This window comes from Glossina fuscipes, unplaced genomic scaffold (assembly GCF_014805625.2).
Source record: "Glossina fuscipes isolate IAEA_lab_2018 unplaced genomic scaffold, Yale_Gfus_2 3, whole genome shotgun sequence".
Classification (NCBI taxonomy): Eukaryota; Metazoa; Arthropoda; class Insecta; order Diptera; family Glossinidae; genus Glossina; species Glossina fuscipes.
In genome coordinates this window covers 13,720,270-13,747,651 of record NW_023998417.1, presented here as the reverse complement: position 1 = coordinate 13,747,651, position 27,382 = coordinate 13,720,270, and the positions used below count along the sequence as shown (strand labels likewise).

General features: G+C 34.8%; 2 protein-coding genes across 2 annotated transcripts in view; one reads left to right on the top strand and one right to left on the bottom strand.

Annotated features, from left to right (window-relative positions):
* Window positions 1-22,418, top strand: part of LOC119634636 (cGMP-specific 3',5'-cyclic phosphodiesterase) — a 41,923-nt gene extending 19,505 nt beyond the window's left edge. The window contains exons 2-11 of the mRNA XM_038028899.1: window positions 9,828-10,837; window positions 14,850-15,117; window positions 17,336-17,847; window positions 18,324-18,416; window positions 18,482-19,013; window positions 19,818-20,233; window positions 20,303-20,456; window positions 20,528-20,687; window positions 20,757-20,977; window positions 21,762-22,418. Coding sequence (XP_037884827.1) covers window positions 10,241-10,837; window positions 14,850-15,117; window positions 17,336-17,847; window positions 18,324-18,416; window positions 18,482-19,013; window positions 19,818-20,233; window positions 20,303-20,456; window positions 20,528-20,687; window positions 20,757-20,977; window positions 21,762-22,198 — 3,390 coding nt within the window. The 5' untranslated portion in view covers window positions 9,828-10,240 and the 3' untranslated portion in view covers window positions 22,199-22,418. The remainder of the gene's footprint in view (window positions 1-9,827; window positions 10,838-14,849; window positions 15,118-17,335; window positions 17,848-18,323; window positions 18,417-18,481; window positions 19,014-19,817; window positions 20,234-20,302; window positions 20,457-20,527; window positions 20,688-20,756; window positions 20,978-21,761) is intronic.
* A 1,867-nt stretch (window positions 22,419-24,285) lies between these two features.
* On the bottom strand, window positions 24,286-25,604 carry LOC119634643 (golgin subfamily A member 7). The gene is made up of 4 exons (XM_038028907.1): window positions 25,441-25,604; window positions 25,201-25,360; window positions 24,991-25,143; window positions 24,286-24,921 (listed from the first exon to the last, which is right to left on the bottom strand). Exons 1-4 carry the CDS (start codon window positions 25,479-25,481, stop codon window positions 24,781-24,783), a joined length of 495 nt encoding a protein of 164 aa, XP_037884835.1. The 5' UTR covers window positions 25,482-25,604; the 3' UTR covers window positions 24,286-24,780.
* Window positions 25,605-27,382: the final 1,778 nt, after the last annotated feature.

The window sequence follows — 27,382 nt, the reverse complement described above, 5'->3', positions numbered from 1 at the left end:
GCTACAGTGTAGTGTATTTTGTACTGAAAATAATTGTACCACAGTATAGTGAATTTTGTACTGAAAATCATGGTACTACGGTACAAAATTTTTGCACTACAGTACAGTGTATTTTGTACTGAAAATCATTGTACAACAGTATAGTGTATTTTGTACTGAAAATCATTGTACTACAGTGTAGTGTATTTTGTACTAGAAATCATTGTACTAGAGTGTAGTGAATTTTTGTACTACAGTATAGTGTATTTTGTACTAGAATACATTGCACTACAGTATAGTTTTTTTTGTCCTAGAATATAGTGTATTATGCTAGAGTATACTATACTAGTCCTATACTTTACTATACTAGTATATATATATGCTATACTATATTCACAACCATTTTTCGCTAACATATCAAATTTCAAAAGATCGTTCAAAACAGTTCCCGAAAGAAAAGTTTGAATTTTTTTGCTCATTGGACAGGCGTTTTTATATAGATTCACATGATATAGGTGAATATAGGCGACATTTTCTAGTTTGGCCGGACTAGAGTGTCATATTTGGGTGTTTTTCCATATGCATTTTTCGCTAACGTACCAAGTTTCAAATACTGTTAAAAATAATTCCCATAAGCAGAATTTGAATTTGTTTAGTTTGTTTGAAAGGTAGTTTTATATGGATTCATGAAATGTCCACAAAAATATTTTCTTTCTTTTTTTTAATATGGACGGTATAGGCTTTCAAACCAACTAAATCTCAATTGTAATTATTTAACATAAGCTCTGTTAAGTCGTTAACAGAGATATGTTAACACAAATGATAGGTGGCTTTATTAGTTAAATTCGAATTTATCTTCACACCCTTGTCAAGGGTCACTGCTGAAAAAGTCAATCTGGGCCGAGTTAAATGCTTTTGCTTTGTGTAATAATCGATTTGTGTTAATTCGATCTGTTAAAACAGGCAATTGATTAATAACCACTTTGTTGGTGTAAACAGAATTACTCGCATACCCACACATGCAGATACATTTCCATGTAAACTTATTATTATTATTATTTTTTTTTGTTTAACGTAATTTCTCCTTGTGTAATTATAATTAATCTATAAATATTGAAGTTCCTTCAACCGCATGCATTTACAATCATGCACACGTGCAACCGTGTTCGCGTATTCTGAACGCGTGCATTAATTAAAAAATTGCACACTACAACATGCGCGTAAAGTATTCGCATACTTTAATGCATTAATGAGAAGACAATTACAAGTTCACTTGGAAATATTAACAAAGACTGCGTTTCGTGTTGTTTGACTATTTTTACAGAGATATGCCATTCATAAGTATCTATTAAACAGTTAAAACGAGAGCACTTGGTGCATCAAGAGCTTCTCGTGAATTTCAATTGAATTTTCATTCTTGTATTTTTATTCAAAGCTTATGTATACGATGTACGTGTATGCGAAAATATATAAAATTTTGTGTTTTTATTTCCTTTTACATTGAAACGAAAACAAACACTCTTCAGGCGAGTTATGAAGCGTACGTGTATTCTTGAGATCTTGACGATGTGAAAGCCTGTTGGGCAAAAGGAATTTTTTTTTATCAGATCCATCCTCTGTCCATCCCGAATTCTTTGAATAGCAAAAGCGGAGGCAGCAAACTAACATTGCTTCTCTACTATTACTATATATATATATTTTACTTTGGCTTCCAACAGCCAAGACAAACTTGTGATAAAGAAAAGATGACCGAAGGTAGCTGTTTAAGTTTTTGCGATCGCTTGGTTGAAAGGTATCCCAGATTCGCTCCAAAACGAAAAGAACTTTAAATAGTTACTTACATTTTTTTGCTGGCAATGTAAAGCGGAAATATTTAAGTAGTCGTAAAATGGGTAAAAAGTGTTGTAATAATAATATTCGCTTTAATGTGTTTCACAGAAAGTCTTTAATCCGTTTATCTCTGGTATGGATATTAAAGTTTTTTAAAAGCAATAGCTTTAGAGTGGAAATATTTGCTTTTCTTTCATGACCTCACGGAAATTTTTGCCATATAAAGAGAGATAGAGTAAGGAAGTAATTAATAGAAATCTTATCATCATTAGGGATCCTTAAGTCCGAATGCTAGTTAGTGTTCATTTTTTTTGGAGCTTATTCTGGTTGTCTATCTCCTGTGTTTCATTTGTGGGCAGACTCAATATTTATACCCATTGATGAAAAGGGAGACAATTCATTATTTCTCTTCTAGGAAAACATTAAATACTCTTTATACCATTGATCCCATTTCTCCATTCTTTTGAACTAAAGCTTGCTTAGATGGCTTAAACTTGGAAAGAACACTGGATCTTGAGATGGGACGTTAGGTTACGGCTTCAGATCAAGTTTAACAGTTGCATGAGCACGATTTTCTCCTCAACTCTCAAGTCATAAGCTATTAGCTCAATAACGTGATTAGTGATTTATTAGGAAATGAATCTTTTAAAACAATTTTAAGATTTTGTGGCACAGAACAGTATTTGATATTTTCATTTTCTTTTGAATTATTTTCGTGCTGTGACTTTTAATGCGAAAAACTTATTTTACTTCACTTCGCTAGTAGCAGAGGCAATAAAAATATATGAATTTCTAAGAAATATTTCAATTCAAACGGAATGCTGCTGACATTCACCAATTTAAAATGTTGAAAGTAAAACTGCATGTATCCACAGCGTCAACTTCATCAATAACCCACTCCCGTCGTCTTTAACATCGTGCCATTATTATTAGTTCTCTGTTTTGTGCTTTTCAATTTTTTTAATTTATGATTATGTTAACGCATTTGCACTTCCATTATAACCAAACAAGCGAGACTGTACGATGTTTGCTTGTGTGGCAAAGTGGCGCCGTTATTGCCTTTGCTCCACATCATATGTGTAAAGCCAAGCAGCATGTTAAGACCTTGTGGACACTTGTTATGGGAGAAAAGAATTCACGAAGCCATCTTCGGTCAGTGAATTGATCAAGTGATCAAATCGAAACAAAGTTTAGAAATTTGATTGACTTAGCTACGTTTTACTTGCTCAAACAACAAAAGCTTGAAATCGAATTCGATTTCTTTCTAAACAATTCCCTCAAGTATGAGTACAGACTTAGCGGTGCATTGTCTCAATTGTTAGTTCGAAGTTTACAGATTGTTATGTCGGGCTATTGGCTTAACTGAAAGATGTAGATTTGGATATATGTAAGTCAAGCCAGTCAAAGAACTCTTGAACGAACTATACGTAAACCGATCAGTTTGAATTCAGAAGAGGCGGGTGTAACGCTGGCGAGAATTGGCTGAAAGATTTATTCAAGGCATTGAATGAAATAAAGAGAAAACTTACCTAAATTTGAATCTGATTGTATATTAAAGTGTTCGCTACGGTAAACGACGTTCTATAGAATATCAAATAGAGGAGTCCTTGATGCGTCATTTCAATGTTTCATATGTGTGTTTTTCATTTATTTATAGCAAACAATTGCAGCCATGTTCCATTAATGTCTATTGACAGAGTTCAGCTTAACAATAGGTTAACTAGTTAATACTAGTTAACACAAGAGCAGTCAGAATACCGTTGACAACTACTTTTTAAAGGTCGCCTCCTACTGGCTTACGCCTGCTAAATTGTTCGCCTACGCGGGAATGAGCATTTATGAGAAGTCTGCGTATTCCTTTTGACAGTTTCCTGCAGTTTTTTTTACTTTATTTGCATATTTTTAGGCGTCAGAGAAAGCTCAACGCATACATACATATACATGCTTGCATACCGACAAGTGAGTTTAATTTTTGCGAAATTTTTTAATAAAACTACAGATTAGGCCGATATGTAACTACCCTAAACCGCTTCGGAACGACTTACTTCAAATATGATATTACGTGACGAGTGCACCGAGCTGATCTATTTTCAATAGCGTTTGTCCTTTGCCCATAAGGCGGTAATGCATCAAATTTTCTCAAAATCAAGAAAGCGTGACATTAGTTTGGCACTGCTTAGAAAATAATTTCAAATCGATTCATGCAACGAGAATAGACAGAGTCTAGTTTGTCTTTACCGCCCCTTCCACCCAAGCGTTATTCGTACCCCGCATAGCACAAGTGATGCGAACAATGTTTGCTGTACATGTTGTGGTTTCTATATATATATATATATATATACAGAAACATGTTAATGTAAATTAATGTTTGGCTCTTGCTACTCCCCACATTTTTTTTTTGATTTTCGCTTTCCTATTAATTTACATGCACGAGACATAAATCTAGTAATTAATTGTGCAGATTTTACTCTTTAGAGTTTTGCGAATGCTTAACTATGGGAAAATAAAGAAAACGAAACCTGTCTACACGTCCCAGTAAACTACAGAATGTGTCTACAAAAGCAAATTTCTTAAATTGATGGGTGCCATAACGACGACAGCTTTAACTATTTTAAATGTGGTAAAACTCTCGGTTATTATTGTAATGGTGGTAATAATTTGCAAACAACACACGGTAAACAAAACAAGCAAACAGAGCTGTGTCCGAAATATTTCCACGAATTTTAAATACCCGACTTCTGAGATAAATATTAGTTTACTTTTTTGCTTGCAGAACAGTGGATGGGACAAACAGAATCATTTTCGTACATATTCGTGTATTGTTCAAGGTTTTAGTTAAAAGTTAAAAGTGTGCGTTAAGTAATAAGTTAGTGGCGACTGCCCATAAAAGATGCCTGTGATTGAATGAAGTTGATTCTGCTCTTTTTAGCTGTTGCTTATGTCTCGATCAGGGATGTTAATAGTACTAGATAAATAGAGGAACTCGCCCGCCTGGCTAAATCGACTTGAAGTCTCAACTTAACCGAAACATTTTAACATTAAAAAGCATTCCAAAAAACACCAAACTAAACTTGTATTAAATGGATTTAACGGTGTAGTGCATTCTTCGTGAGTCATGCATGTATTATGTCATACATGTATGTATTCTGTAACCAAATAATATTAAAATAAAATCAAAGCAAATATGTTTATGTTCACCACGAGGTAATGATTGCACTACGCGCACCTTACTTCACAATTCCGGCAAGTATTTGCTCTTGCTGACCGTAAGGCTTAAAACATTCTTGGATCCATTCGTTTGTCTACCAGTCTTCCATGTTTAGGGTAGTATTAGCAAACCTGACACGCTAAGCTTTGATAGTCAAAAATCAAGTTTAAAAAGACTCTCATGCAATCATATAGTAAGTAATGTAAATTTGAAAGGATATTGTCACACCCCTACGACACGTAAGAGGCCGTAGTTTACGACAGATATTTTCTAGGGCCATATGAAGGTTCGGCATTTTACAATTTTTGTGCAATAGTTTCAAGTCATGTGTCCATCACGCATCATTCGCTCCAACACGCGTGCACTTTTCTTATTCCTCCATTATCGTCTGCTTTCACTTTAATATGCTTTTATAATATACTTCAACCAGCGATTGTGAATGCACGCAGGTTTGCCATAACATACGATAACGTGCTTTAGCGTCTTGCTACATTCCGTTAATATGTTAAAATGCTTGTGCGTATGCTTTAAAGAGTTCCTTTATTAATGATTACAAGTTCGCTTTCGAGATTCAAGAAATTTTTCATTTCGGAATTGATTTCGAAAACGGACGGAGCAATGAAAATTCGAAACACTGAGTTTATCTGTACGAAAATACTATCGAAATAGAAAAAATAACAAAGTGAGATGATGTAAGGAAGGATTAAAACATAAGCGTTAGTAAGGCGTTACTAACTTGTCCGGCAAAAAATTTTAAATCAATTTGTGTGTGCGAAGTGATGCACGAAGGATGTGTTTCTGCATATGTAACATACTTTAGTGATAGTGAGGTGCAATGATTGCATAAACATCGCGTATATTTAATGCGTTAGCCATATTATCATTATCCTCTTTCATTGCCACATATAAACATACGCCCCTTACACGTCTTACATTACTTAGCACAATCAGTTAATTGTCGATTTTCGGTGTTTGCTTTAATTATGACTTATTGAAATATAATTGTTTACGCCAAGCGTAATTATATACGCGAGTTGAGTTCGAGAGCGTTCTCAAATGCCGCTTTTCGTTTAATAAGGATATGTTAACTTGGTAATAATTTTCCAGTACATTAATTTTTATTTACCACATTTCCGTCGTAATCATAATAGCGCTGGCATCGTAGAGACTCTAGTGTTATTACAGATGTCATTTTTTAAATTTTGTTAATGCGATCTCATAAAATTTAATGAAATTTTTTTTTTATTTATCTTCTTTCTGTTTACATAAATGTTTTTACATAATTCGCATCGCCACTCACACACAACCCTACTCAGGCATAAGTTGAGTGATAATGAAATTTTTATTGCACATCTTTAAATTTCAATATTTTATGCACATTTTTATGATTCATGCGTACTTGTATGCACTTATTGCCCAACATCGATACGAATTAATGGACTTGTAAATACAGCTGGCTGCCTCTTTAATAGTGCTTAACAACAATTTAATATATTCGAATCATTCTGAAATTTTTCATTTTTATACCCACCGCCGAAGGATACGGTACAGGTAGGTATTTTGTCGTAATGCTTGCAATGCCCGAAAGGAAGCTTCGTAGACTTTCTGAAATGTGGTAAAAACATTGAAAGTTCATACACGCAAGTGGACCAAATTGGTCAGCGCACAGTAAAGCGTAAACTGAAACCAACTCCGTTTTTGTGGGCTTTTGCTCATTTCTCAGAAATTATGAAAGATAGAGCAGCGAACGACACCCAGTACTTTAATCAAGTGGATAATAAAAAGAGATAATGCAAATATTTGAGAAATCAAGGACAGGACTTGAACGATTGATTGCCTGCTTTATTTAAAAGGGTTTTTTTTTAACACCACAATCGCCGCAGATCGACCAGTCGCTTGGAACGGCGTTTTCAGAGCCGTAAAACTTTCTCTATATATCTTTCTCTACATCTGAGCCTGGCATCAGTTAGGCCCTATTATGGCTGAAAAATTTAATTTAATTCATTGGTTTCTCTAGATGAAAGCAAGACTGCGTACGTTATGATCTTAAAAGAGTCGGTTTGAATGTCGGTAGGCGATGATTTTGTGATATTTTCATATATAAATATAGTTTTATGTACATTGTCTGTGTGTAGGTCTTCATATTTACTTTTTCTATTCTCTCTAACACTTTTTTTCTCTACTTATCTTTCCAAAGTTTCAACGAGAAAATCCTTTTACTTTAACGTTAGTTGTTAAGGTTTTTATGTTTGTAGCTTAAGATAAGTTCATGTTAAAAGCTTAAACTCGGCGGGTGTTGGATTTATAACTGAATTATTAATTTGTTAATGGTTGAATAAATAAGAGAAAAGCTAATCTAGCAGCTTATGTTATTCGGGAAAGACTGCCCGCAAAAAGGTTTTGAATACAGTTTAGGACGCAAGAAGGGCTGCAAATTACTCCTTCATTGAATCCAGCTTAAGACATATGTGTCTTAAAAGCTAGCTATCGCGTTCACTCCGCCCAAAAGAAATACTCGAACTTTTTATAGAATTTCAAAGTAGTTCCCTTCCCAGTTTGTAGCCGTTTTTCATGGACTAGCAACAAGCTAGTAGATGGCCAGCACTTCTTGTACATCTCTCCTTAACGGCGTTTGTAGATATTTTCGACGACAACTTCGATTACAACTACTTTTACCCTTCCTTTTCCTCGCTTTCCATGATTGATATTCCATATGAGAATGACGACATATCAGCTGTTCTGGAATATAGAAGTACCTGTCTGCAGTCCTAAAGATAGAAATTAAATAAAAGTATTATTGTAGGGCCGGGTTAATTGTAAAAGGAAGAGAGCATTGGGGCTAACCTCGGATACCCTCGTACTCATTACGTAAGCCAAAGGTGCGAAGCGAGTTTCATATCGGATATCTGGTTAATCTTGATAAGTATTTAAGAGATATTTCTGTATTTGACGTTGAATGAAAGTTTCTACAGATCTTTAGGACTTGCAGGAGTAATCCTGTCTGAAAAGAAGGATGGACAACCGTTTAAAGCTCCTTACTTACACTGATGAAACATTTTCCTGCGAACGTATGCTTATAATATTACAATCAGAATAATAAGACTGAAATGCCCCTATTATGAATATAACATAAATATAGTTAATAATATAAATTTAATGATGCGGTTTTTTCTGCAGCCAGCGCAAATAGCTTGGCTAGGAGACTAACAAAGTTTGAAATACTGGCACATGATTCTGCACTGTCACCGCTATGCTAATGGTGTCGACGTCATAAGCTAGAAGTAATTTTAAGAAAAAGTAGAAAGTACAAAATTGCGGATAAGTGTCCTCTTATTAGCTTTTTGCGTTTTCTTTTCTGCTCTTCACTTCCCGGCTTATTGGAGATAATTTGCATAACAAAAGGGGTAATTTTCCGAGCAATTCAAAGGGCAGACTTTAAAATTACACTTTAATAGAAGGCCAATTATCAAATGAGAAGAACAAAAGGAGACGAGACTATGAAGATTCTTTAATGAAAACTTTTGAGAAAAATATTAAACATAAGCCGTTGGTTTAGTGTTAACTTGCTCTCGTTGAAACTTTACATGTAAATAAAGGAAAGTATGTTATGCGACATTGATCTCGGTATTACGGTTATCCACATTGATAAGATGCCACCCAAGACATCATACCACCGCTATTTTCATCAGTAACAGATTAAAGAGAATCGATAGCTAGCATGCATTTGTTTCGGGATGTAACTGCAAGCCAACGTATAGAGAACGTATATGCAAAGAGGAGTACTTGCCGAATTAAATCCTCCGTCTTTTTTGTAGTTGTTTTATTCTTTATGATTGAGTGAGTGATACCCACTTTTATGTTTTGTTATGAAACAAATGGTCTTTTTTTTTAATTGATGAGTCCCCCTCGACAAATTTTAGAACCGATTTTGCAAGATGTCTTTCGAAAAGTAGAACTAACTGTTTGTACTAAAACAAATGTCAGCTTTTTTAAGAGAAAGCTTTCTAGAAGGTTTACGTGTGTCATTCGAGAATCTGAAAATTGTTTGAGAATTCAGACAACTTACGGCTTTGTTTTTTTCTTTATATGAGAAATGGTACGCAGCGATTTTATATTTTAATAATGATGAAAGTATTCTCTTAAGCATCACAGCGGATGCACATAAGCGTTTAGTAAACATATTCGAAAAAGAGAGCCATAATCTTGCAAGCGAACACTACCTTTACCCCACAGTCTGATTTGCTATCTCACTTTGAATTCTTCTTTTGTAAATCAATGTTTCGAGCGAGAAGTGTTCCAATAACAGAGAGGCAGTCGAATCTAAGTTAACTTAAACTCTGATGCTCATAAAGCTTTTGAAACGTATTCCTCCGTACAGACGAATACAAGTGTAATGTATAAAGAAAAGAGAAAATTATGCATTTGCTTGGGAATGCTGATCATTTTCAAAAAAAACGGAGAAGAAGAAATTTGAAACCACGCACGTTATTACACTAACACATACTTATTTGATGAATTTGTGCATTAATAAAAAATTTTAAAACGATTTATTTGTAAAATGGCTTTATAGTGACATATTGTGTGTGCGCATTGAATTCTTAATAAATAGCCAACAACATTACGGCGCCACGTGACGTATACGCGACTTTTCTGTTGACTTATTTAAGGTTTCTCATACATCCGCTTGCATGGATAATATTTGAAAATTTCTTTCTTCACACTTATACTTATGCACTCCCATGGTTCTGAAGAATGCTTCCTTTAATCCTTATTTTGATTGTAATTATTTATTGATTCTCTATTATTTCAGGTGTAACTCGACTTGCAGCTGTTGCTGAGAGCAACTCCGTAAAAAAAGAAAAAGAAATGAAACATTAAGTATATATATAAGAATAAATGGAGAAAATGAAAAAAATAAATACGGAGCAAATAGTTATACTTGCATTTGAAACACCTGTCAAATTTTTGATACGGCGAACTCGTTTTAGTAATTATTGCTTTTGAGAAGGTAGAGAAGTGCAAACAACATCAAAACTATTTAAAGGCAATGAAAAAGTCAATTAGATTCAGCGACAATGAAAAGAATGCATTTGCCGTTTTAATATTCTTTTGGGAACGGCTAGGCTACTCAGGTTAAATAAAGCGTAAAGTGTCGGTTTTTACGATTGACATAACCATGTAAGCCACATACATTTCCGCTGTCTTTACTGTGGGGAATTAACAATGACAAATGTATCGTCGGCCAATCTAAACAAAGCACTAAAAAATGCTGAAATCTCTCACACAACAAATATGCAAAATGAACAGAAATGTGCGCTAACATCATGTACGTCTACAATCCCACCAACTGAACTTAATACTTTAACAAATGGTTCGTTGTTAAAGAACAATATACCAATACCTGCAATTATCAGAGACGAGTCAAACAATATGTCAGACCATTCCTCCCACTCACAATCACCTGCTAATGACAGCAACATTTATTGTAAGTCCGCCTCCCCGACAAGCACCACAACCGTAACAACGGAAACTGTGGTACATTCGGCCGCAAGCGGCAGCAGCAATTACTCATCCACGCCAGATAGGAGTTGCAGTCCTTTGCCGTCAACGTCACGACAAGTCAACCAAAAGGATATTGACGAAATTCAACGTCTATTTGAGGAGAAACCTGAAGCATTTGAAAAATGGCTAACGGAGAGGGCACCGCCTGAAGCTTTAATGCGCTTGCAAGAATTCATTGAAAGCCATAAAACAAAACCGAAAAGACCCTCCGTTACCTCTGACCTATTCCAACAGTGGATGGCCTCCTCGCCTGTACAGGTAGGTTGTTTTTAATTTGATGACTTTGAAGCTAACGGAAAAACGAAAACAAATTTCGTGGCAGACAGATACTAATTTGTTGAAATGAACATTGGCAAACTGCCAATACATCTAATCTATATATATATATATATAGATACATACAAAAAGAGTACAAATAATGAACCAAGTAAAGCAAATTCCAACCAGGGCGCAGTGTAACTACAGGAAACAGGCAACAGGACTGTTGCTAATGGATAAGTTTAAAAAATCAGTCTTTTTTAACATTTTGAATGCATTCATAGAGATTGAAATGTTCTGATGAAGCATTTACTCGTTTTGGAAGCCATACGGACTCATCGTGTGTCTTTCAATTTTTCCAACAATATCTTGTCAGATAGTGCTGTAAGGACAGCCAATGGCTAACGTAGTCCTCCAACGGAATTATAATACAAGCGACCTTTCGATCGGTGCACAGTCAATGTTTCAAGGTTCAATTCCATTCCGTGTCGTGTTTTGACTATCTTCACCATAGACCGTAGTTTTCTTGAGTAAGTCATTAAGTTAAGAATTTAACTTAAACTTGAAATTAAACGCAAATTGTGAGTAGTGAAGGGCTGTAGAGAAGTAGAGAAGAACCTGAAGTGTATTGCACGCACATACATCTACAATACATCGAACGCTCCTTTTAATAATATTTAAATAAATTTTGTAGCTATATGTTGCAAAACTGCGAACGAATTAAGCTCTTGCTGGAATCGCCCGCGCGATTATCAACACAAGTGATTGAAAAATTAATGAATTACGCTTTTGTTACCTTTATGATGATTGACAAGTTCACGTGTATAGATAGATATGCATAGGGATGTAATGTAAACTGCGAAAGCAAAAGTATATTCAGTCAATTTCAAAGCGTAGGTGGATCGAACTTATATACATTTATATTACAGTTGCCCTTTAACGATTGTAAATGGCGCCTGTTGTTGGCGAGAAACAAAAGCAAAGCATAAAAGACATTTTACGAGAAGTGAAAAATCTGACACTAACTACAAAAGTCATTAGTTTTCTTATGGTTAAGACAAAAAAATGTTAAATGAATGTATCTCTGCACCTAAATGTAAATTTAAACCAACACATGCATGTATGCATGTGAAGCGCTTTGCTGAAAATAAAACACTCTCTATCCAAGGACCGCAATCCTTGTATGTGCACAGGCAGAGGAGATCAATTGGTATGACACATATACACATATACAAAAGTAAATGTTGCGAAAAACTAAGGAAATTTTAAAAGAGATTAAGCAAGTGTCTTTTAAATTCCATTGCAAGTAGCTACATGGCAGTACGTATGTGCATACAAGTTACAAGTTTTGTCACTAATCGGTCGGTGGGTCCTTTAACGTAAGCAGACGGTCTCAGGAAACTTTTATAAGACATTCAACAACAATAACTGTTTGTAAACTTGGGGGAAGTGATCGAGAAAGATATCCAAGCTCCGACATTGTCCACAACTTGGCATTTTTCTTGGAAAACATTTGCAAAGTTTGCGATGCATAGATAATCCAATGCGCGGAATAGCTTGACAAATGCTGTGCTCATGATTTTAATTTCTCCCCTAAAATCGACGGCACTCAAGCCATTAATCGAATTGTATCCATAGTTTGCGATCATTCTTATGAATCATTCAAGCGTATCGCACTATGTGATACATACGCGACTAATTACATTTGTATACGTGAAAGTATCAACAAACCCAATTCTACTTTGTATGCATTCGTTATCTTTAAGCAGTTTCAGTAACACGCGTAGAACACAATAATGTTTGTGCATATTGTTGCCTTCAGGAGTTTCACTTATCCCCTCAAATCTCTTTGTCTTTCTCTCGCATGCAACAAATCAAAAATCATAAATAATTTGTCGTGATTTTTTTAACAAACCGTTATGCAGTTTATAAATGTTAATTAAATACTTTCGAAAATCTCATAGCTTAGGAAATTGTAGGTCAAGTTATTTAACAGTTAGTAAATGAATAAAATTTAATGGCTTTGTGTTAAGCGAATGAATTTCGTTTACTCTAAAGTTTTTTCTTTACTTTCCGCTCTAAGCACGTAATGCCCTTTCACAAGGGACGCGTACGGGTTGCGTGCGTGTTTACAACACGGGGCATTGCATGTACCCGCCGCCGTAGACTGGAAGCAAGTGTTAGTATTTGAAGCCATTACTTTTAATGCGCAAGAAACGAGATTGCTAACAATTCGCTGTTAATCAGGCTAAATTAAATTAAAACGAAATTAACGTTAAAGCAGACAGATCTTCGGTTAGCAAACGATAGCAAATAGAAAGTAACTGCAAGGCAGTTACAACAAATACGACCACAATGGTTGAGCCACTTTGACTTCTCTAACTTTGTTTGCAATAAGAGTCAGTGTAAAGTAAATTCCACCTTTGTGTGATTGTTTTCCTTTTTGCTTTAAACAAGCTCCAATCAAAAGGTGTCCGTTCTATCGTATATCTTTGAATATATATGAACGACATTTCATTGCAATATAGGGTGAAGATCGAGCGCACGAAAATAAGGTTATCACAAGGTCATCAAAAGGGTTTTTTGGCATCGTTTGGTTTATAATCAAGTGTTTGGAAATTTTTTACTAAGAGTAAGCATTTTTAAGGCAACAAATGCCCAACGAAAAATAACTTTCGTTTTCGACCTGATGTTGCCCATTTTCTGGCACATAGTACACCGACAGTAACTCATCCATCAATCGTTTCAACAAAGAGTAATCAAAAATAGATAGATATTTGACAGATGATTTCTCTGGAAACGCACCTGTAGTTAAGTGAACTTAGAATCGCTATTGGGTATCTCTGGACGTTGCAAAGGGAAGGACAAGTGCAGTAGATCCCCACGTTACGTTTGTTTGATATGTAGAAATGTTGCTATTTGACTTCTGAGATAAAAAAGCAATTAATTAAAAAATCGCATAAACAACGAAAATAAAAAAGAACGAAACACTTAATTGGTTAAAGTGTTTTCCATAACAAATTGGAAGATTGCATGCACAAAAATAATTTTAAACTTAATTTGCCAAAGTGTTTATTTTCCCGTACATGCAAGTACACGGGCTGGCTGGCTGGCTGGCTGGCTGACACAAGCTGGCTCAACACCAAAGTTATTGTTTAAATAATGTTGGCAAAAATGAAAGCGAATAACCATTGAGTATACGTACCCGTATACTGCTGCAAGTAGATATGTATACGCCGGTGCCTGGTATATGTTGCATGTCCTATGGTAAAGTGCTCAGGCGAAGAATTTTCTTACTTTGCTTACTTTACAGCGCTGTTGCTTTCGTCTTCCCTTACATTGATATGCGGTGACCTATAACTAGCGTGCGAGTCCACTCCTAAGCAATTTAAGTTTGAAAAGAGTCCTTAAAGGCTTGCTTATGAGCAAAAATATTTTGAATGAAAGCCGCAATGTTTTCAAACAATTAATGTATGCGGCGCTGCACTTTGACTTGGAGCTTACGAAGAATTAGATACCGGGGCTATGTAAAATGTTGCGTTTTTGTTGTTAATTTTGCAACTTTTTCCCATGATGGGCAACAAAAATTCGTTCTAACATGTTTTTGCGAAAGTTAGTTGCTCTTGAGAGAGGTGGCCTCAAGAGCTAACCGCGAAAGAGACTCGACGACTAAATTAGCATTTTGCCTGATATCGTCGTTTATAGAAACGTTACCCTTTTAATGTGCTTGTGCAGAGCAGCAAAAAAAAAACAACAAAAAAGTAACAAAAAAGTTATGAATTTTATTTATTTCCATGTTTTTCCATTTAAAAGATACGCACAAAAGGACAAGAAAAAATGTCTCGGCTAAGGCTTCGCTAATAACGGAAATGCGCACAACTCAGCAAACGAACATTATTAGATCTTGTCTATGAAAAATTCATTAAAATTGAATTATTGTTTGCTTATAACGGAATATTCTTTTTTTCCCTTTTCTTTGTCATTTTCATCTTTTCCTTTTTTTTTTTCGTAGAAAAATCGTACAAATTCATCACCTATTGCAGTGAACAATGCTCTTTTGGAGAATCGTCGCCACTTAATGGAATTGGATGAGGGCGAACTATTTATGGAATTAATACGTGATGTCGCCAACGAGTTAGATATAGATGTGTTATGTCATAAAATCTTGGTTAACGTTGGCTTATTAACACACGCTGACCGTGGTTCATTATTTCTGGCCAAAGGACCGCCCAACAATCGATATTTGATGGCAAAACTCTTTGACGTCACTCAAAAAACACGTAAGTTTCACATAATGAAATGAGGAGAGCAAAGGGTACGCATTGATAGCAAATGATAAAAATGCAATTATTATTGCAATACCAGCAATTAGTGGCATTTGTGTTTGAATTAAGTTAAGCGAATCGAAGCTCGTTAATCCATTCATTGTATTATTCGTAGCCAATATTTATATATTTTTGCAATTTAGCTTTAAACGCTTTCACGTGAATCGAAGGTAATGTGAAATGTGTACGTTCCCCTATTAATGAACCCGTGTCTGTTTAGCACAAATTCTAATCGCTGGTAAGAGACATAAAAAGCACAATTACTCCTACGCTTTACTTTAAACGACAGACACATTGTTCGAAAAATCGCTTAAGCGGAAGTTGCGCAAAGATTAGGTCAACTAAGGTAGAAAACCACGAAACCTAACTACAAACAACAACATAAGCCATCTTAAATCAAATACTATAACGCCTTAATGCTTGCAAGCAATTTTTATACCCTACATCACTTGTGGTACGGGGTACATGCAGACGTAAGTGCAGACGTATGCGTAACACCCAGAAGAAGAGCTTAAAGTAGACCCAATTCTTATTCTATCGATTGATTTTATTATACAGATTCGTTTTCCAAATCGATCTAAGCCTATCTGTCCATCTGTCTAATGTCTGTCCATGTATGCTTGTCTCCAAGCTGCAGCCTTCAGTTTTTGGGATATTTTGATGATATTTGGCCCAAGGACGAATCCTATTGAAAATGAATCGAATCGGTCAACTTTTTCGATTACTCCCCAAATATTAGTATTATATTAGTATTTAGGCATTCGAGTTGGTGTGAAAACTTTGACAGTTTCTTTAACCAGCTTCCATATATCCGTTCCTGCGGGAACTAACACTATATGTGGCAAAAATATCAATTTTCCAATATTTCACGGCCTCACATCATTGCCGCACAATAGTAAATTGACAAAGAAATCTACCTTACCGAATTTGGACCACGTTGGCCTATTTTTTGGATACCATCTCATAAAAGGATTGTCATGAAACGCTAAATTTTTCGTGATGAAGATTTGCACACGGTAGTAAGTAAATGAAAAAATGGGCCACATGGATCCATTTCTTCCCCACCTCATGTTATCTTAAGAATTCATAGGAGTGTTTCAGAAAAAAAAACTAACGGTAGGTAATTTAGTCACACAGGTCTATTCTCCGACCTAAATAGACGCTATCACAAACTTTTAAATGGAGAGAAAATCTAACCTTCCAAAATGCGGTGTTTTCGTGAACGTAATATGTACTTTTCGGTGTATTATTATCAAAACGGCGAATAACTGCACTACACGAAGTGTTGTAGGGTATGTAACGGTCAGTGTCGCTCGTCTATGATGTTTTAACTTGTTCAATTTAATTTGGAAGATAAAAATGAAAATAAAAATCCAAACGCAAGCTAACAACGCGACTAACAAATGAAAGCAATTAAAAAATTCAAACATCAATGACCACCAAAGCAATTATAGATTAAAAAATAGGAATAAACCTAAGTCTTTGTTGCCTTTAAAGCTTTTTCTTTTTCATTTAGTCGTAGACTAATCAAAACGTTGACCTGCTTTGCTAAGCATAATTAAAAAGAGATCCTCTATGGATACGAACTAAGTAATTTTCATAAATGGGATTTCAAAATGACTTCACTTTGATGAAGAAGACAGGTGCCAAAATTGCCCCACGACCGCCATTACTACTAGCAGTACCAACATCACCGCCGTCATTCCTGATAGCAGCAGATCCAAAATAGAATCTATTCTTGAAATTAGAAAACACTTTATTTATATTTGTGTTAGGCTGTCCCTCCTCCTCCGGCTGTCCTCCTGTGCTATACGCACAGTGAAGAGCTGACTCCATTCTTTACTTTCTCCCTTGTTAAATTTTAAAACGGACCAGTCAGTTCATTTGCTTCGATCAAGTTACTGGTATATCAACATTAGTTCGCATACGTTTCTGTTGTGTTTGTACATTACGTTTACATATGTTGTAGCAATAGCTTTGCGTGTGGATACGCTTACTGCGGAATAGGATGTTCGCGTCTTGGCATTGAAAAGGAATGTAAACAACACAACCGGTTATCGTTAATTGATTTCGTACTAGCGGAGTGTAAATAATAGCTTCGTTCCTTTCTACTAAATATAACTTTTTGTAAAATTTAATAAAATTTCGAAATATTTTTTCTCTTTTTCATTAGCTTTAACGGAGGCCATTAAAAAAGCTCGTTCCGAAGAAATTATTATACCGTTCGGGGTTGGAATTGCTGGTATGGTTGCTCAAACTAAGGAGATGATTAATATTAAAGAGGCGTACAAGGACGCACGTTTCAATTGCGAAATTGATTTAAAAACCGGTTATAAAACTAACACGATTCTATCAATGCCAATAAGCAATTACGAGGGGGATATTATCGGTGTCGCTCAGATCATTAACAAGACAAATGATTCGAAAGAGTTCGATGAATATGACGTTGAAATTTTTCGCAGATATTTGACATTTTGCGGTATCGGAATACAGAACGCTCAGTTATTTGAAATGTCCGTCCAAGAGTATCGTCGCAATCAAATACTTTTAAACTTGGCCCGAAGTATATTTGAGGAGCAAAACAATTTAGAATGCTTGGTAACAAAGATTATGACAGAGGCACGTGAATTATTGAAATGCGAGAGATGCTCGGTATTCTTAATCGATTTGGATTGTTGCGAAGCGGTAAGTAATTGATGTGCAACACGATTGATACGCAGCGTGTTTTTGCAGATAAATCTTAAGTTCCTTCAACAAAATTTCGAAACAAAAATACAGATCTCATGTCATAATATTAATGAAAAATTGATCTCATTATTCTTTTTGAATTGAGCAGATATCTGCAGTAGATACCCCTCTTCGTTCAATAAGTCTACGTATTTGGTAACTTGCCATCACTAATTGATCAGAAAAAAAAGAAACTCAAAGGCCGACACAAGTCACTTAAAGGCTTGGTTTCAAAATGGTTTCGATCGACTTCCTGATATGTCTGAAAATTTCCAAAAGAGTTTAAAGTGATCGCAATTAAAACTTATCTAGACATAAGAAAAGCTTTTGTCGCTCCTTTATAATTTGTACGATGATTGTCACTAAACTCATCCCGTCATTATTCATTTACATTTTAAAAGTAGTTAAGAATTGTTATAAAATTGGTTTTCCAGAGCCACTTGGAGAAGATTATCGAGAAGCCTAATCAGATACAAAGGCGTTATAGCGAATACTTTAAAGGCAATGAGAGCAGTACCGACGACAAGGTAAGTGCGGTGCGCTTAAGCGTAGTTTAAATCAATAGTTTTTATAATATTGGAAAATTGAACAGAATTCTGATACCCGCTTCACGGTGCTATTCGAGTTGGGTGCTGCCAATCAGTCGGCCAATATATCTAGACCTTCAGTGGATGATCTCAGCAATTCAACGTTAGCCCAGATTGCTCAGTTCGTCGCCAGCACAGGGCAGACAGTGAATATTGCTGATGTTCGTGAATGGGTGCGTGAACATGATCAGATACGGACCGAGAATGAGATTGATTGCATTAAGGCCATACTCTGCATGCCTATTGTGAATGCGCAGAAAACTGTCATCGGTGTCGCTCAATTGATTAATAAGGGCAATGGTACGCCCTTTACCGATTCGGATGCTTCAATATTTGAGGCGTTTGCAATTTTTTGTGGTCTGGGTATACATAATACACAAATGTATGAGAACGCTTGCAAACTAATGGCCAAACAGAAAGTAGCCCTAGAGTGTTTGTCATATCACGCAACCGCTTCCCAAGATCAGACAGATAAATTAGTGAACGACACCATTAGGTCAGCCGAAACGTACAATTTGTACAGTTTTAAATTTATAGGTAAGTACGAAAGTCAAGACTGTCTCGAGAGCTCGTCACGTCTGTATGCATGCTGACCAGTGATTTTTTAGGAGATCTTTTTATCGAAACAAGTAAAGAGAAGATGTTGGTGTATAACTACTCATAGACTTATATAAGACTTCTCTTCAATTATTTTACTTATTATCATTCATTAAAATTAGTATAAATGCAAGAATGAAAATTTTTTTAAGTACCTTCACCTCCATCGTGAAACGTTAATTCAAGAAAATTGATTCCCTCTTTATTACCCCTCTGTTCAGGCGCTATTGCATACTCTTGAATGTGAGCCCACTGCAGCTTAATCAATCAAAGTTCTAACTTGTCAAGTTGCGCTCTCTTAAGAAGCGTAGATTTAACTTTAATGTAACCTCTATGTTTAAACTTGTCCAAGGCAGAGTATATTTTTCGCGCGGTGCCTATCGCTGCTTCTGGCATATTCTGGCTTATAAATAAGTAGATTTAGAACAATATATCCAATAGACCTCCCACCCACTTCATATCTATCAAATAATAGTAAGATTCCTGTCCACCGGAAGATTTAGTTTAATGGATTGCACGTGACTGCGCATTTATTTCAGGCGCATAAACGCTTTTCGAAGTTTCGATTCATTTGTTTTCATATTGTTTCACATTGAATAATTAAATTGTTAATTAAATTGATAATTGTTTTTGAGTTTATGCTAATTGAAATTTGGAGATGAAAAAAAAAAAAAAACAAAAACAAAATAAATTAATGCTAATATAAATGCGCTATAAAGCTGCAATGAAGGCTTTGTTCTCTAGATTTTGATTTAGAGGACGATGATACCTGTCGCGCTGTAGTGCGCATGTTCCTGCAATGCAACCTGGTGCAAATGTTTCAGATACCCTACGACGTGCTATGCCGTTGGGTATTAAGTGTACGTAAAAATTATCGTCCGGTTAAATATCACAACTGGCGCCATGCTTTAAATGTGGCTCAAACAATGTTCGCCATGCTTAAAACTGGTCGTATGGAACGGTTCATGACTGACTTGGAAATCTTTGGTCTACTAGTAGCTTGTCTTTGTCACGATCTCGATCATCGCGGAACTAATAACGCGTTTCAAACGAAAACGGAATCACCTTTAGCTATACTATATACAACTTCAACTATGGAACACCACCATTTCGATCAGTGTGTTATGATTTTGAACTCAGAGGGTAATAATATATTTCAGGTATGTGTGTCATTATAAAACGAAAGAAATGAAAATGTGCAAAACTAAAAGGTAAACTATTTCACATAGGCCATGTCACCGGACGACTACCGCAGGATAATGAAAGTTGTGGAAAACGCTATACTCTCTACCGATCTGGCGGCCTATTTTAAAAAGCGTAACGCTTTCCTAGAGGTCGTAGACAATGGTGAATTCGACTGGCAAAGCGAGGATCGAAAAGAGCGTAAGTATTCGAAGGACCTTCCACTTTTCTCATGTAGCAATAAAAAATAAAAATGCAATAACAAATTTTAGTGCTATGCGGCATGATGATGACGGCCTGTGACGTGAGTGCGATCGCCAAACCATGGGAAGTCCAACATCGTGTGGCCAAATTGGTGGCCGATGAATTTTTCGATCAAGGCGATTTAGAAAAATTACAATTAAATACTCAACCGGTTGCTATGATGGACAGGTTTGCGATTCTGTTACGTTAGACAATTGTGATAAGTTTGACATAATAATTGTGTTTGCTTATGTTTAGAGAACGTAAAGATGAATTACCAAAAATGCAAGTTGGCTTTATCGATGTCATTTGTTTGCCTTTGTATCGCGTATTGTACGAGACGTTTCCCTGGATAAAGCCACTTTACGACGGCACTTTGGAAAATCGTAACAACTGGCAAGATTTGGCAGAAAAAGTTGAAATGGGCTTAACTTGGATTGACCACGATACCATCGAAAAGCCTGTCGAAGAGTTTGCAGGTACGTTCCCCTTAAAAGTGTTTTCAGCTTTTATAACTTGTACTGCCTCTGAAACATAAAAGGAGTAGTCTTAGCTCTCATTATGTGTAGATGTCATCTTCTATTTCTCTGATGCACTTATATACCCAAAACTTCACATAGCACTTTGAAATTGAAGGAGAGTATTTTATGATTGGTAGTAGTAGGTCGCCAACTAAACTTGTTCCCAAGATATAATTAGGTGCAAGCGTAATATCAAACTGATCAAGAGTATAAGTACAACATGAGTACAACGTTATTGGCAATGAATGATAAATTCGGCGTATGCTCATTTTCCGGTGATAGATAGACATTGAAGCAAAAAAAAACTCCATAATAAACTTGGGTGGTCATTTTCGATACCCACTATCAATACAGTGTGTAACTACAGCAAAGCAGAAAAATTTGCCTCTCTTATGTTGCGTATGTTGTATGTAAATTGACGACCTTAGAGTTGAATTGAAAAACAAAACCGGAAACATTTTTCCTAATTCATTTTTCCTAATTATGGCGGATCGATTTAATTGACTTCTGAAGTTAGACTTAGGAATGATAATAAATTAGTTGACAAAAATATTGTTCTCCTACGCAAAACTTTTGACTTCAACAAGCTGTACTCAATTTTGATTAACAAAACGATGTAAACAATCTCGTTGACCAGGATTGTATCCTTTAGGTGATTTTTCATAAGTCCTATATAACTGCAGGGTAATAAATGTAATTCAATCTAAGCTGAATATAATTTTTTGCTTGCCTTTTCGATAAGCATGCTCCGATGAAGACATCAAAGATATTGAATTCACTGTAACAACACTGAATTGCAATCAGCAACAACAACAACAACAACAGCAGCAGCAGCAACATGGCGATGAAAGCTCAACGCCTGAGCATCAACGCAGTATTTCTCGTTTAAGCATTAAAAAAACGGGGGCTATAGGTAAAGCAGTCAAATCAAAACTTACGAAGACGTTATACACTAGTATGGACGGAAATGTTAAACCGAAGACGACACTGAAACTACTTGAAACTCATGTAAGCGAAGATTCGGATGAGAAAAGTCCAACAACTCCTTTACAACCACCAACGGGCAGCACGTTACAAAGTAGCATGTCGACATCTTCGTCGGTATCTTCTTCGGGCACGACAGCATCGACAACTACAGAGAAGAATAAGAAACTTTCCAAATTGTGTGCGTTATTGTGACGAAAACCCTCCAGTTAGGATCTAATAAATTAATTATCATTAACACGGTGATAAAGACTTACAGATTACTACAGATGCTAACTGGATCTCAAAAGTATTTTCTATCGCATGCAAAATATTCAAAAACAAGAGAAGCACAAAAATATTAATATTGTTAATATAAGTGTGTTCGCGTGTCCTATAAAATTAAATCAAAGTCAAATATTGTGATCTATTTGTAAACAAAAACACAAGGTCTCAAAATTATCTAAAAAAATATATATATATTGCAGACCTAGACGTTTGTCAGTATTTATGTATATCTGCATAAATAACAATAAACATTAAACCAAAAATTTTAAGAGAAACAAATCTAGTCAAACGATGATTTTCGAAACGAGGAATTTAATAGAAAGCAAGATATAAATAATATATAATATATCGCGATGATATTAAAACAAAAAAAGAAAAATAAAAAATAAAAACTTAAATGTTTTTTTTTAGTATTTAATTAGTTATGAATGTGCGTTCTCGTGTGTACTCAAGTGATTGTTCGAATCAAAAACTCTTTACAGCAATATTATGATATTTTAATATCCACGGCTTTAGCCTTCACTTAAGGTAGAATTTAATAACAAAGATATAGCGGTCAATTTATGTTTTTTAAATTAATTTAAAAAAAATATAATTAATATATATGTAAGAAATAATTTGACGCAATGATGCAAAGAGAGAGAGTTACAAATCCTAACGGGATACTTTCCATATAAAGAAATTTTTAATGATTCCTAGCCAATCAAGATTTTATCAAAATTTAGGAAAAAGTGTAGATCCGTTGTAGGTTCTTTTAATTTATAAAATTCAACGCCTCAACATATATGTGTGCATGTACGTTTAATATATGTTCGTAATAGCAGTATTATTTAATACAAATTTTTTTTCAATTTTAATATCCAATCATATACCATTTTTTGTAAGAATTCCAATTTATTTCCTTAATATAAGACTCTCCTAGATCCTTTAATTTATATATGTTTTTAACTCTATACCAAAGAAAAAATTGTCGAAAAGTAAATAAACTTATTATTATAAAAAAAAGTATATATATATATATATATGCTCACCTTAAAGATAGATCATCTCTCATTCCAATCATATCAAATTAATACATTGGACTTGCAACACGGGCCTATCAATTGATCGATCGGGACGCATTTTTGCGCCAAAAAAATTATTTGTTTTTCCATTAAGACAACTGCTAAGAGATAGTCTTCGTAAATATTTTTATTGAAGTTTTCACACTTATCTACCATGAGTGGTGAATTTTAATCTTTTCCCGATTTTAAGCGTAACCGTGCGTTGGGCAATTTCCAAATTTGACATGTGGCCGTCAATTCGTAGTATACACGTCAAATTTCCAAGTTTTACCCCAAATTCTTTCTGGCAACGTGTTAGGCAGAAGACAAGCTAAAGAAGAAGTTAGATCGACTCATAACTTGCGCTGATTAAGTTATTATACACAAGAAACAACAAGACTTGGTCTTTAATAACTTGGAAAAGCAAAAAGCGAAGATTTGTTAAAAGACGCCCTTGCGTCAATTCCCTTGATTTCCTTGTTACTTTATGCACGATATCTCCTAGATGGATGTGACCGTCTCCTGCCCACCGTTTTTTTTTTTTTGCTGGGATGAATAAAATCTGGTAAGTCCTTCAGTGAGTAATTACAATAGATAACCCGTAATATGATTTCATTTTTACGGAAGTAAACATTAATTTTTCGATATGTTTTGAAAGTTAGACTAACTGAACCCAAGGAGTTTTAAATTTCACTGAATAATGTTCTTCTTTATTTAATATATATACTTTCAATCGATAAATTCATTTATATATATATTCTTATATACATATAACACGAAACAATTTCATCATTTGTTCTCATATTGCATAAATATTTTCATTTAACAATTGTTTAGTAAAAATTTGGTAGAATATATTGATTGAACTATAGACTAAGACAGCGTATATATTCATTACAAATAGATGGTTTTACATATATTCTAGCCTAACCTACAAGTGCTTCGATTATGAATAAGAGGGTAGACTTGTGTACAAATGTGTCGTGTTTTTGTGTTTTCTTGAGGGGAGTATTTGGTTGTATTTTGTTCATTTGTATTTTTAACTATTCTACACACTTTTAGATTAATATAATTTCCTGTTTAGCTACACGGCAAGCAAGCTACAAGTGTGTAGGTTGACGAAATGCAGGTTGAATGTATTCTCTTACATCTGTTTATCTGTTTTTATTCATTGCTTAAATAAACTGCTAACAGCTAACCGCTGTTTCCAAAGATACAACTTTTCAGTTTCTTTGTTAAGACATGATTTTCTTATTTGTGAAAAAAGACAGATAGTGTGAGTCCTAGGCGCGTATACATTGGATTTAAAAAATGTAGAAAGCTTCGAGCCTTCCTTTTCGGCACGAAGAAATTTTAAGGACTCGCTCCAATTGTTTACTATGGATTTAGCTGCAACTTTTTATCTGTCATTATAAAGAACTAAAGTTATTACATAAAGAACTCTTCGGTTGAGTGAGAAAGTGGAAGTCACGTTCGTCCGGGACGATCAAGAATGGATATTTCTATAACTCGCAAGCCTCGATAGGTGGGATCGATCATTTGCAAACCTTTCGGATTGTAAATACGTTCATTTTGGGAAGCAATAAACTTGGAAATTTTACGTAGAGTCTGGGAAATGAGAAGAAAGTCTTAATTAATTAAGCGTTGCAAATTGATTGATAACTTGCGGGAATTTACTTTCTCGTAATGCGTTTCGGAGCACATGTAGACAAGATAGGCAGTTATACAACCAATGCAGCCTTCACAATAAGTACTGCAAGAGCCTTTTTCAGCTTCAGCAAAGAATTCATTGAGTCTAGTGATCGTCGATTCGAAGGCATGACGCTCTATCTGCAAGCAAAAGTTTTCGATTCATATTTTTGCACAATCGAATGCTTATCCACTTACCAAACCTTCCAACTCGCTTGGAAGTCTAGTATGAAATTTAACTGCGGTTCCTTCACTATAGTCTCTTTGTATGAAAACTTTATTGAAGCCAGTCTGCAAATTTGATGGTGTACCAGTACCCGTAGCGGTATTCTGCGCCATTTTAGAACGGGGTGGTAAGCTTAATTCAAAGGAAAGGTAAAATAAATGGATATCGCTTAGAATAAGCATTTGTTAGAAATCCAAAAGGAAATATTTTACGATTTTTTAGGTACAGGTTTAGATGTAGTCTTGACACTCATTCTTGGTTTCTACAATTAATCATCGAGAGCATGTAGAAATTCGCTTGTTTTTTCGATCAAAGTTTCTTGATTTTTCTTTTGACAATTTCCTGGCTTGGCTTGAATAGTATTTCCACACAAGAGCAACCAATGCAAATTTTATTACAAACCTTTTTCTCGCTTTTGCTGTGATTAAGTTAAAGTGCCCGTTAAAATTTTCTATTTATTATAAAGTATTTTATTTAATTTTAAAACGTTTGCTTTTGCCTATTCATTGAACGAAAATCTGGGTGTTTTTCTCCGTTTGTTGATTTGACATTTGTTCCACATCAGCTGTCATATCTTTTTGGCATTTGGAGAAATGATAGCTCAGGAATACCCGTTTTTGGGATTAAGAAAGTTTCCTTAGGTGATATTCTTTCAACTAATAGATGGCATAGATGGCATCATAAAATATTAAAGCTTTTTGTTGCCCTGTTCCTAAGGGAAACGCTCTCTTTTAATAAAATTATGCGGTATGAAATTCGCAACTCTTTTTTTTCTTTACGGTTTTTGGTTAATTGATGTAGCAAAACACATTTTAAAACGAAAAAGCTTAATAATTTTCGTTGTATTTATAACATTTTTGATTCATTGAGTTGGGAAGGGAATACAATAAAACCGATAATTACAACCTAAAAAAAGATTGTTATATTTGCTAGTAAGAGTTAAGAACTCTATTCCACTGTTCCACCAGACCAAAATCATATATCTGCACCCATTTTTACATTCCAAGCAGCAGACAAAGTGTCAAGAATAAAATAAAAAAAGAATTAAAAAACTTAGGGGATGTTATGTTTTCCTCATTGTGAAGATATTGTAAAATTATTTTAAAATTAATTAATCAATTAGAAAATAAATCGCTTATTCAGTTAATAGTAATAGTTTAGTTAGCAACACTGTCTTTTTTTAGCATCATTTGATAAAGTATGCGTCTGTCGCGAATAAATTTTTTTGTGTTTTATGCGAAAATATGAATTTTATTTTAAGATAATGAAATTTTGTTAGTGAAAAGTGTAAAAAATGCTTTGAATTTTCGTTGCGAAGAATGTGCAGTGCTGAAAAACTGCAGCAAAGAAGCTTCTAAGCAATCCCCTTGCAAGATGATAAATGATAAAATGGAATTTCGAATTTGTTTGAAATTGATGAAATATTGACAACCACCATTTGCAATTGCGTGAGAGTTAAGACTTGGTTTAACAGCATTATGTCGTCATTTATATTTAGTACCAGAAGCCATGTTAGGTGTTCATTATTACTATTTGGGTATTGACAAATTTTGTACATATAAAGGTATTCTGCATACATATTGCGTAAGCAAATTCTATTACAGCTTTTGTAGAAAAGTTCTCTTTGTTTACAAATATCTTTTGTTTACATTATTAAATGCGACTATTATTTAGTGCAATAATTCCGTCTCTGTTTTATATAGGCGTTTGCTGTATAAAAGTTTTGTATAATAATTTCGTCTCTGTTCTGCATACTTGCTCTAAATACAGCTTTTGTAGAAAAGTTCTCTTTGTTTACATTATTAAATGCGACTATTATTTAGTGCAATAATTCCATCTCTGTTTTATATAGGCGTTTGCTGTATAAAAGTTTTGTATAATAATTTCGTCTCTGTCTTGCATACATGTTCTAAACGCAAATTTTATTACAGCTTTTTATACTAAAAGTTCTTTTGACACATTTCTTGTTTATGAATTTGTAGACGCTGTATAATTCTCAATTGGATTGTAAAAATATAGATATAAGAGAACGCATTTATTACTATAATAATAAGAGCACTTCTTCGCTGCGTTAAAGTCGAAGAAGTCAACTTTTTAGGAAGTTGGCGGAGTGCTTGAGCTTGCTCGCTTCTGCCACTTCCAATTAATCTTAGG